At 39.0% G+C, this 12,365-nt stretch overlaps 1 protein-coding gene and 1 long non-coding RNA gene across 5 annotated transcripts in view; both read left to right on the forward strand.

Moving 5' to 3' along the window:
* ADHFE1 (alcohol dehydrogenase, iron containing 1) overlaps positions 1–1,350 on the forward strand; it is a 27,414-nt gene extending 26,064 nt beyond the window's left edge. For 3 of the 4 annotated variants that reach the window (XM_019548738.1, XM_019548755.1, XM_019548747.1), the window contains one exon: positions 946–1,030. Coding sequence is in view for 1 of the 4 variants with exons in the window: in XM_019548742.1 (XP_019404287.1) it covers positions 946–1,029 (84 nt within the window). In the remaining 3 variants the exon portion in view is untranslated. Of the gene's footprint in view, positions 1–945 lie in introns of all 4 variants that reach the window. The other variant, XM_019548742.1, reaches the window with a different exon arrangement.
* A 479-nt stretch (positions 1,351–1,829) lies between these two features.
* On the forward strand, positions 1,830–3,956 carry LOC109319271. Its single transcript, XR_002103454.1, has 2 exons — positions 1,830–3,214; positions 3,246–3,956. It is a non-coding gene; the product is annotated as an uncharacterized LOC109319271 (long non-coding RNA).
* Positions 3,957–12,365: the final 8,409 nt, after the last annotated feature.

Here is a 12,365-nt window from a genome sequence, read left to right on the forward strand (position 1 = left end):
CACTCATACCCCCCACAACCTCCCCCACACCCCACATACTCACACACCCACAGCCCCCCACAAACCTATACCCACCCCCTCATTCCCCCCACTGCCTCCTACAATATACAAGAGTTGGACTTCATTTTAAGCTATTATGCAATCACCTCTGTATACACTACACAAACACATGTAAATCAGGACAAAAATATTTTTTGAAATCAAATTAATTAATGTTGTAGATGTTTGATTTTTAGAATATAATTGGTATTTTTCTGGTTTCAAGATGGCTAAACCCCTTGCTGAAAAGGAGTACTTACAGGGGCAAGAGGAGGGACTTCTGATGGCAAAGGTCGGGGGTTAGGGGATGGGACTTCCAGTCAAAAGATGGCAACCAAGGGGTGAGGCAACTGTCAAGGGGCGGGGCTACCCATGCGGCTCTTGACAGCTTGCCAAAACTTGGTAAGCAGCCTTCCATCCAAAATAGTTGCCTGCCCCGATATATAACAACCTAAATGGCTCTATTTTTCAAAAGTACCAAACACCAGAGCAACCATAACCTTAATATTAATTTCTTAATATTAATTACTTGCACCACATACAGCACTATTAATTACTTAATTACTATCAAGTTTCTGTAAAAGTTAATATTTCTGACATTTCCTAGCTTTAGAGTAAGGTCATTACTATTGTTCTTAATCTCTTAACAAAGCGTGTGTGTGTTAGTAGTGTGCTTAGAAGTAATATAAATTAAAATATATTTATCAACATGAGTACCGGCAGTAGTTTCTGATGTGTTAGCCTTGTTTCTTTTATTTGCTTACAGTTCTGCAAAATTCTGCAATGGGGGATAGGCTCAGTCATTACTACAGATGGATGTGATTCTACTGTTTGTTCAACTACTGGTGATTTTACCCAAAGCTTTACTCAATCCAGTTTAATCCAGATTTTTCCTTCATCTTTCAGGAAAGAGTGACTAAATTATCACCACGACCCCAAACTGAAGAAGATTTAACTGCTCTCTTTGAGGCTTCCATGAAAATGTATTAGCTTAAATATTTTATAAGTGTGTTCTTTAATGGCAAATATAGAGGTAACTTTTTGTAGACTTAGGAGCTGTACTGACTCTGATAATGACAGAAGTTGGACTCTGTCTGTTTATGTGTATCACTTGCTGCCAAAAGGTCAAATAATTCACATTCAGCTCAGATCTGTCTTGTGATTTAGTAGCTCACTGTGTAAATAATTTTTAGCTCAGTAATCAATGGGCACCTGTACATGCGCTAGACATCTGCTCTGAGGCATGCTAATTAGCACATGGAGCAGACTTGATTGAGTCTGCTGGAGTGTGCTAATTATCACCCTCCAACAGCCTCCACATCATGTGTATTCAGCGTCCCCATGCTTCAAAATGGCAGTGGGGGAGAGCTTTAACTAAAGCTCATTTGATGAGCCTTAGTAAAAATGCCCCACTGCCATTTTGAAGCACAAAACACTGAACACACATTACAATGCAAGTGCTTTAATTAGAGTGGCTCTCAAAGCCACTCTAATTAAAAGCCCTCTCCCAGACACACACTGGAGTATGTGTAAAGACGCTGAATGGTATTACTCGTACAAAGGTGTAGTATTAGATCTTTTATCTTGCTCTTGTTTAGAGTTGCTGGAAAATACAGAATTATTTTTCATAGAAAATGTTTACTTTTGCTTGTTAAAAAAATGCTTGAAATTTTTTAACCAATAAATATTCCCTAATAAAAAATTTGCAACCTGCTCTGTTCAGGAATTTAATTTTATTATTATTATTTGATGCTGAGATAAAGATGGATAGTACAATGACTACAGAAAGAAGGGTTCACAGAAGTTTTTTTTCATGATATTTATTTTTAACATGGATTGCTAGGTCTTTTTGTCTTTTTCATATAGTAGTTATACACCTAGGAATGACTTTGCTTGTTCTGGACAGGTGGTTAGCTGGTTGGCTGTTGCATGAGAAAGGGAAGTGAAGAGGGAAAAATGAAACAAAACTTTCACAAGAAAAAATCTTACTCTTTTCTATATTTTTTCCCCTCATGAAACCCTTTAGGATATTGAGCTTTGCTACCTGCATAGCACAGGTTAAATAGTACAGCAGTATGATATGGAGGTAGCAAAAAACAAGAAAATGTTTTTTAAAAAACACTTGAAGTTATATTTGTTTCTGTATCATGGAAGTAAGCAAGAAGTGTTTTTAATGGGTGGGCAGGGTGTTAAAAACAATTTCAGTGTACTAGTTGCTAGTATTAGCTGCATACATAGTGCTCATACTTTATTCATTTTTTTAAGTTGATTTTATGTTAAATTCTTTCCAGGCATGATTACCACAGCACAAGAGTCAATGTAGGAAGAGCCTTAAAAACTCCTTGACATGTTGATTCCCTGTTTTGAAGTCACCCCAAATATCACACTCCCAGAGATATAGAGGAAGTTTTGTACTTTAAAAGCTGAACTGATCTCGTTGCTCCATAAAATTGGTGCCCACTCACTCCATGTTAGGACTGCCCCCCCATTGTGGAAATATATTGAATGTTGGCTCGAAGTCCATTTAGTACCTGATCAAAGATGAAGCATGATTGTAGACTATAGGCCTTCTATTTACCCATAGAATATGCACAGCCTGGAGAGAGCTAAACAAACTGCTGTCAGCATGCCTCAGCCTGCTGTTAGAAACTAATTCATTTTCCTTGTCCTTTAATTTACTATATTTCCTAATTTTCTGCTGAATTACCAACAAAAGTATTGGCCATGAAGAAGGGTTTCATGATGTGAGTGTTTCATTGTGCCTCAGCAGCACAAAGCCACCCATCTCATAACCTTCTCATTAGATGTTTATGTGGAATTAATTTGGTTTTTCTCAGTAAAGTTTCTTATTTTTACCCTGATTTTTCTGTGTGGTCTTCTCAGTACTCTGCAGTAGTATCTATGTCTGTGGGACTCTCACTTGTAAACAGTTATTTAGGTTTTGTAGAGGATGTAGTTCTTTCATGTACTAAAGAGCAGGTAGAGGTAGTTAGCCATGTTAGTCTGAGGTAGATAGTTAACTTACATTATTGTTCCCAAGCAGTTGATGGGTGGAGAGGAAGACAGTTTTTATTTACCACTTGTATATGAGTAATAAATAAAGAGGATTCACTACTTATAAATACTTTGCTACTTGCTGGTACAGGAGGAGTTGGGATCATGCACAGGCAAAAAGGTGTAATGAGATCTGATGCTGAATCCCACAGTCACACCTACTGCCATGCCTGTGTGGCATGTCAGGAAGCATGATTGTGAGGATCCCACATCAGATCCCATCCTGGCTTCATTTACCTGAGGGCCTTGGAGCACAACTGAGAGATTGAATTAAGCCTGATGACACTCTCTGATATGCATGTCCAGTTTGTACACTGAGATTTGTGCATGCATGCATGGTTACAATTTACAAACATGTATTTGTTGCAGGAAGCACTCAAAATCTGAGCTTCTTTTTCTGCTTCTGCCTTTTATTAATACTTCACAGACTAAAGCCTCTAGAATGTGTCTTAAAGCTTGCAAGTGCATTTGTGTTATAGCAATATCCAAATAAATTATGTTTTATTTCCTACAAATATAAGCTAATGAAAACGTTTGAAACTTGTTTAATTTGGTTGTGTTTTTCTGAACTATTAACTTAAAACACGATAATATAACTGTGAATCATTCAGAGAAAATTAGCTTTCATTAGCTGCATTGGGAAGCATGATTCTGCCTGGATAAATTGTTTGTTCAGTGAGCTGACAGTATGCTTAACAAACCATTGTATCATGAATAATAGTCAAAAAGAATGTCAAACTAGTTCCAAAATAAATAGCAAACTAACTACTATGCTTTGTCTAAACACTTAACAGATTGCACTACACTGAGATTCTGATGTTCAGTGTATGCTGTTTGAAGTTGTATTAAAAACTTAAAAACCAGCAAATTTTGAACATGATGCTGTTAACAGTAGAACTCAACTAAATGTCCACTTCTGTGGAATCAAAGACATTTTCTGAATAATTAACATATAAATCGGGGGTATGTTAAGGATCTTTCTTTTAGGAACAAATGTTTAGTGGGTCCACACAGTAAGATTTAGATAGGTTTGAGGCAAGTGCTTATACAACATAAGAACTGCCAATGTACTGGGTCAGACCATAGGTCCATTTTGCCCAGTGTTCTGTCACACAGTGGCAGAGTAGATGCTAAAAGGGAAAATGTATGAAAGGGTATGACCAGGATTTTTCCACTGTGCCTCTCTCACTTGTAGCCTCTAACATTTAAGGTTCAGGAAGTTCTGATTCAGAAGCTGTACCCCTAACTCCCATGCTCACTAGCTGCTGATGCCTCTTTTCTCCAAGAATTTATCTAAATCCTTTTGAATCTGACTAAACTGTCACATCTTTGACAATGAGCTCCACATTTTAATGTATATCCACTTAACTTGCCAGGATGCTCCAGCCCCTAATATGGGGTCCTTGGACCACCCTCTCATCCCCTGACAAAACAGTGATAAATCCCTCACTACTGTATTAAGTGAGGGAAGGGGCTTGTGGTGACTTGCTGTGTTAAAATTAAGAAAATATAATAACTTTGCTTTGGGCTCACACAGTTACTGCTGCCTACTGGACAGGTAATTCAGGCTCTGTACAGGTTTAACTTTAAACCATTTTAAAAGGTCAGGGGAGAATGAACCTGGACAAAATAGGCAGTTTTAGCTCTCTTTATACCAGCATAGGAGTAGACAGATGCAACAATTATGTCTAAACTGTTTACACTGATATAATTTAATACCAGTATAACTGTTATATATCTACACCTGCCCTAATTCTCAACTTCAGAGTCTGCACATTTATCTTTATTTTAATGGGGTGTTATATAGTAGTGTTGGCTTTGATCTTCATGCAGTTCTGATTTAAATGAACAGGTTTTGTGTGGAGGCTTCAGGGTTGTTGGTTGTAGCCATATTGGTCTAAGGACATAGGCAAGCAAGGTTCTTTGGGTAGATGTGATAGCTTTGATTAGTCCAACTAAATAGTTGGAAAAAGTTCTTTGCCAGCTTTTGGGCACAAACACGCTTAGTTAAGCGTATGGAGATGAAGGGCCTGAAAGCTTGCAAACAACTTTTCCCCAACTATTTAGTTGATCTAATCAAAGATATCACATCTACCCGAGAACCTTGCCTTGTATGAGAGCTGACATTTTCTGAGCCATCCTGGATTTTCATGAAATATTTATTTAATCTGTTTGGCTGGTGCCTGTCACAAGGCATCCAAGCCTCTTGCAGTGATTTATATTTTGCCTTTATTGCAAGTTATTAAAACTCATAGCAATTGTTTGACTTGTGAATGAATCCTGGCTGAGGTAATAACTAACCACATTCCGGAAACCCATTTAGGAAGTTCTGATTCATTCTTTGCTGTTCTAGGGCAGCACTGCATGCAGTGAAGCACTGATAAGCAACATCCTGAGAAGGATGTACTTATGTAAATATCTGGGTGCTTTCCAGAGACAGTGTGGTACATTTTTAGGACTAAATTCAACTAAGCTTGAAGCAGCATTCATCATCTTAGCTTTTTTTAATCAAATTGTTTGTGTCTTAGTTGAAACTAAAAGAGGTTTTTCATTATAACTACTTAGTTTTTTCATGCTAGTCAAAGAAAAAGTCTGGACAAGGCAGACTTTTGCACTGTGCAGCTTTTATTCCTTAAGCTTGAGGAAAAATCCATTATGATTTTTTAATTGAGATGGTCAAAAATGCAGTTGTCCTATAATATATAGGCAATAATAATGACCTTATTTTTTAACAAAACAACAAGAAAAAATCTGAAAGATTAAGGTTAAGAACAATGTAGCCTCACTGAGGACTAGTATGTGTTTGATTCTGATGAGTTTAAAAATAAAAAATCGACAAATCCTTTGTGAGCTTCTGGAATTCTTTAGAAGAGTCTGATGAAACTCTGCCCTTTTGATGACTTGGATTATAAAACTCAGAGGTCACTTACTAAAGTCAAAATGACATCAAGATGGGTGTGATTACAGAGCCTTGGAGATCAAGACTGGAATTCAAAATGATCTGGACAAATTGGAATAATTAATTCAAGTTCAATTAGTTCACATAAGTTTTTTGTGCATGTGTATTACATTATTCATGTGCATGGGCATATTGTGGTTGCTGTTTGGCCCTGTAAACAAGCAGAAGTCACTTTGTCCTAAATGTCATAGTGAAACACAGCCAAAATCCCAAAACTGCACTAATTTCAAAAGAAAAGCAGCAGTTCCCACAAATGAAACATTTCATGACAGTCTTCTATAGTCTCAGAATTAATCAAACCAAACCACCACTCTTTTTCTACCCCATTGTATTGAAATAGTTGTTATACTATAAACTGATAGAAAACATATTGCAGCCAAATTATAATAAGATCCAATTGCAATCATATACATCTCAATGGAATATTTATTTAAAAGTCTAGGTAGAGCCACTTTCATACTAGTATGATGCCAGGTCAAAAAAAATGCTCAAAACCTGATAGTGAAAAATGAACTTTTTTAAATTTTCTGATTTTTTCCAAATATTTTTAGTTCTTTTGAAAAAAAAAAAACCATAATGATTTGGGCTCCAAAGAGAAAACTGCAATATTTTCAGCTTTCACTTTCTTTTGAAAAAGTGGAAATTAAAAAAAATAGTTCACACAATCTACTTATTTTCAAACAACTCATAAGAAATAGGTGGGTTTTCTTCTTCCTTTACCTTTTCTACAGTGTGTATATTGGATGCTCAGCACTAAGCATCCAAGCTGTTGGTGCAGCTAAATAAAAAATAGTAAATCCACAAACTAAAGTTTTAAGAACAATGTTGACTCAAGTCACAATTTAAGGACAGAAACTGATTCTACTGCATTGTAACCTCATGGAAATCAGTGTTAATTTCCCTGGAGTCAATAGAGCTACAGCAGCATGCCAACAACAGAATGAGCTCATAGTCTACTCTGCTGATTAGCTGTGAACCTTAATAGAACATTATTGTATTATGCAATGTATGTCATAACACAAAGGGAATATGTACTACATCTGCATTGATTTAGAACCTTAATTTTACAGTCTGACTTCTGGTAGTTTTAACTTAGCCATATGGAAGATGTATTAGTTGTATCTTTGTGTTTTTAATATGACACTTTATTTGAATGTTTGACCTAAGCCTTAAATTAGCTATTTGATACTGAGATGCTGATTTACACCTGCAATCCAGTGGATGCTGTTTTAAAAATTGATTGTTAAAGGCTCCATGACATTGTTGCCTCATTACGTGGCAGTGTCACTTGCTTCTTTGCAATTTAAGGATACCATTGTGTGGCATTGTTGGTGTTAATGTGGACACAGCTGTGTGGGGGGTTATGCTCTGTGTAGAATTTGTCATCTGTCTTCACTTAATAGTCTGACAGAAAATCACAGATACACTGAAAGTACGAACCTGCACTTTAAATACCTATTGAATGTAAAATGTACTTCTCTGCCATAAAAGTACATCATAGAGCAAATTTTCTGTTTTGACCTTTTTCACTTCAGAAAAGAGTAATTATTGTTTAAATGCAAAATCCTAACCTGGTCCTGGGATTGGATGCCTCTGGGGACTGGGAATAACAAGCAAAGCTTTTCCACCTCTAGGTCACTAACACAGATCTTGGTAAAGCTCTAGTTCCTGTCAAATGGCCAATCAATAGCATACGTGGAATATGTTGGTGGTCTTAGTCCAGTTCCCAATGGACAGACCTCTATATCATAAAGGCTGTCACTAAAATTGGTGCCCTTACTGCTGGTATCAGCAGAGAGGCCAAAGAACGGGAAGGGAGACTTAATTATCCTTATCCTACTCTATTAAAACCAATGATGTGCCATTGACTTCAATGGAAATAGTGTAATCCTACATCCAGATGATCCTCCTGTCCTATGATTTAAGCATTACAGGCCAGTATTACTGGCATGTGTTTTCTGTGAATAAATACAGGCACTTCCTCTTCTATTCAGATTCTTACACTCCTTGCACTGGACACTTTGCATACCTACTTTAACAACATGACTAGTGTTTGTGAGGTTATGTGATTTTCCCTTCCTCTCTCCCGTTTATGTGAGGTATTTTGAGGTTGGGTTCCATCTTGGGGGTGGGGGGAGTGTTATAGGCCAGCTAGGTGCTGTGAGTGTATCAGCCATGAGGCTGCTGATTTCAGGATCGAGGAGGTGAGTCAGGAGTGAAGTAAAGGCAAATTTACTTACAGCTTAGCATACAACAGTTAACAGAAAGGTTAATGCGACAAACAGATAGTACAGTAATAAAGCGTTAATAGTGAATGGTAACAACAGAGACAGAATGACAAAGTGTTCCCACATGGGGTTGGCAACTTACCAGCAGTTCCTCTATGCCAGGTGCGCGCCAAGTTGTTCTAGGTCATTTAGGCGTCCCCAATCAACACTGTCCGAGGGGTCACTGGGAAGGTCCCTTGGTCAGGATCCAGTCCTCACTCACAGTGGGAGTCCGGGCTCCAGGCTTGGTAAGCGATGGTCCTTCTGTCCCATCTTTGATGCTGGTCACCTGACATACGTGCTTCTTTATACCTTATCTTATGCTAATCTGTTGGCTTTAGAGCCGCTCACAATCTTGCTCTATAGCTGTTACCCTACGGGATCAAAAGGTGTTAGAAATTATCATGAAAGGTTACCGCCTGAACTCGGGTTCACCCAATAAGCAAATTACACCACATTACGTTGAGGTTTGAAATTAGCATTACTCTGCCCATTGTTTCTTATTCCTGGATTCCTTGGAATGGGCTAATTATATTAGGTGGTCAGATCTTGTTATGGCTTGACCTTTAAAAAACCTGTTAGATCAGCTAATCTTCTAGCTCTGCTTATTTTGGGGGCTCAGTGGTCCCATGATCAGTGCAAACAGAGTCAACACTTTAGTTAAATTATGACAGACAAATTCCACTTGCAGATTGCAAACTTACAAGCTTTGCATAAGCTAATCTTAACTGCTTAGACCATTGCCTGAATGCCTCCAAGAGCATACATTTATTGCTTATGATAGTAACCCCTCTGGTTCTGGCTACCACAGGGGAGTGTGCATTTAACATGTGGGCTGTGCAAAATATATTTTTTCAAGGAAAAGATCAAAGCAGCAGGCTTGTGCTAGGAATGATGAACGCCAAGTCCAAGGTGGTTCCTGGATCCTGTGAGAGTTCCTTCCAACACCTTACACTGGCCTCCAGTCAAGCTTGTGTTGCTGGAAATCTGGCACATTTCATGAGCACAAAGTCTGCACTGGAAATATCCTTCTCTCCTTGTGGTGTGATACTCTTAATAAGGTACAAAGATGTAGCTGGCAGAATAGAAAATTGACAAAACGGGAGATTTTCCAAGTAAGGAAAGAACATACGCAACAAAGAAGGCATTTTTACAACAAAGGCCACAAACTAGTTACTGGAGGGCACAGGAGTTGGGTTGTGACTTTACTGTGTATCAGCTGCTGCTGCTTTTTTTTTTTTTTTTTTGAAATTCTGTGTCTCCAGCCCAATCAGCCATATCAGTTCTGAATTCTGTTGACTGAGCAGAGCTTAATCGTTCAAGTCTGTGTGGTGCTACCACCAGCAAGTATCCTGCCTCCCGGGATCTCCAACCTGGGGCTTCAGATACTCCCAAATCCATGGCAGGCATCCTATGTGCAAGCCCCAAACCTGGAGCCTTGGAGTTCAGGTTCAAAGCCCCTTTAACTGCAATGATGCAGAGTCAGACTTGAAGTGACGCTTAAACTGCAAAAGCAGAAATACGAATTTGCACTGTGACTTAAACAGCTTTAATGTATTTGTCTTTCTTTACCATATGTAGGCAAATGTTAATACGCTATTTGCTTTTGTTTAATAGATCAAAGTTGATAGTTCATGAAATGAGAGAGAGAGAAAGAGCAGATTATTTTCTTAATGTAGATTCATATATGTTAGGGGCTGAAAGGGACCTCACAAGATCATCAGGTCCAGCCCCCCTGCACTTGGGCAGGACAGACTGCTGGGGTCAGATGACCCCAGCAAAGTCGGCATCCAGACGTTTTTTGAAGATTTCCAGAGTAAGCAATTGTACCACCTCTGGGGAAAATCTATTCTAGACCCTGGACACTCGTACTGTAAAGAAGTTTTTCCAATCTAAAGTGATCTTCTAGGAGCTTGTGACCATTATTTCTTGTCTTCCCCTGGGAGGCCTTGGTGAACAGTTCTTCCCCAGGCCCTGATGTGTGCTCCTTCAATACTTATAGGTTGCCACCAAGTCCCCTCTAAGTCTTCTCTTCTCCAGGCTGAATAGTCCCATGTCTTTCAGTCTTTTCTCATATGGCCTGCTCTCCAGACCTCTGATCATAAGCGTAGCTCTCCTTTGGACTCTCTCAAGCTTCTCCACATCCTTCTTGAAGTGTGGTGCCCAGAACTAGACGCAGTACTCCAGTTGCGGCCTCACCAAAGCTGAGTAGAGTGGGAGGATGACATCCTTTGTCTAGCTTGAGATGCATCTGTAGATGCATGCCAGTGTCTTACTCACTTTGCCAACTACAGCATTGTATTTGTGGCTCGTTTATTCTGTGGTCTGTTACGACCCCCAGGTCCCTTTCAGTTGTGGTGTTAGCAAGTGTAGAGTTGCCGAGCCTGTAAGTGTGTTGTGGATTGTTTCTCCCCAGACGGAGCATTTTACAATTCTTGGTGTTAAATGTCATCAGGTTTTGATCCACCCACCTTGTGAGCCTGTCTAGGCCAGCCTGTATCCCCAGCCTATCCTCCAGCGTGACCACACTCCACCATAATTTGGTATCATCTGCGAACTTTGCCATTATGCTTTTCACACCCAAATCCAAATCATTAATAAGTTGAAAAGCACTGGTCACCATGCATCATGTTGATTCAGTTCTGTCTATTAATACTCTCTGGGTCCTGCCTCAGAGCCAGTTTCCTAGCCCCCGGACCATTAAATTGTCAAGTTCCCCAATTTTACCATGAGAACATCATAGGAGACCAAGTCAAATGTATCTTAATCCTTGTAAAAGTAACAAGTATCTAATAGCTCTGTGACTAAATTGTCCCTGTTCTTTAATATCAAAACTGCACGGATCTTTGCCCACAAGAAATCTGATGAGCCTGTTTTTTCATACTTTGCAAGCTGATGGTTATTTAGTTGTAGTCCTGCATGAAGTGGGTTTCAGTATTAATATTCTGATAGAGAAGTGTGATACAATTGCACTGTACTCACTTTACACAGGTGTAAACATTTGCAGACTGCAAAGTGGCACTCCTCTCTTCAAAGAAGATAGCCTGCAATAAGTGAGGAGATGAATCTGTAGCACACTCCACACTAACTCCTCACTCCCAAGGTAACTTTCACCACTTAGAAAGTGAAACAAATGACCACACAGGGAAGGCACAGTAAGAGGCTGTTGATTGACATTCAGTTAAGGGCATGATGGAATCTGATCTGTGATCCTAAAGATCACACCTTCAGCTATGCCACACATGCAGGTGTCTACACAGGAAGCTAGTGCAAACTAGATAATACATTCTCAATTCATTCTTTGGCTTGCTACATACTAACTTCTCCACATAGACTAGCCTTAAGTGAAGTTATTATCAATGCCCTGTGTGATTCTGTTTGTCTTTTGTTTTGGAAGGGTATGTCTCCCACCCCCACTTCTCCATTCCTCTCTGCATATAAACTTTGTGATGACTGAGAACTTGGCTGGACCCACAGATGAAATTTAAATGTCCAAATTAAAATAGTGAGAATGCAAGATCGTGACTGGGACAATGCAGAGTAGAGCTATCCCAATTGATTTCATCTCCTGTGCTAGCTGTAAATGTACCCAATTTATTATGCTAAACCATTCATAAATAACTGCATATCCCTATGTGATTGTATTCTCCTTGGTGACACATCTTCCCTTGACTAAGGCATATTTCTTAAAACAGGCATTTAGTGTCTGTCTGGGATTTTGCAAATGTGTCCTTAGACCATCACCAGTGCAGACTGCCCCACTGTTAAAAAAGTACCCAGAGACAGTGTCCTGTGATCAGTGCCCCAAGGTATTCCATCAGTCAATGAACACCCATCCCCTTTGATTGAAGCATAACCTACAGAGTGATCAAAAGCCTGCAAAAAAAAGTTTCACACCTAGACTCCCCAAAACAGGATCTGAGTGGTTAGCAATTGTAATGTGATAATCCCTTCCTACCTGCTTTGTTTGGACTTTAACTGACCAACTATCAAGAAGGAATGCTTTGAAGCTATGCAATTGAACAGTATAAGAATGAAACAGAGTT

Source organism: Crocodylus porosus, unplaced genomic scaffold (genome assembly GCF_001723895.1).
Source record: "Crocodylus porosus isolate Cpor-Errol unplaced genomic scaffold, CroPor_comp1, whole genome shotgun sequence".
Taxonomy (NCBI): Eukaryota; Metazoa; Chordata; order Crocodylia; family Crocodylidae; genus Crocodylus; species Crocodylus porosus.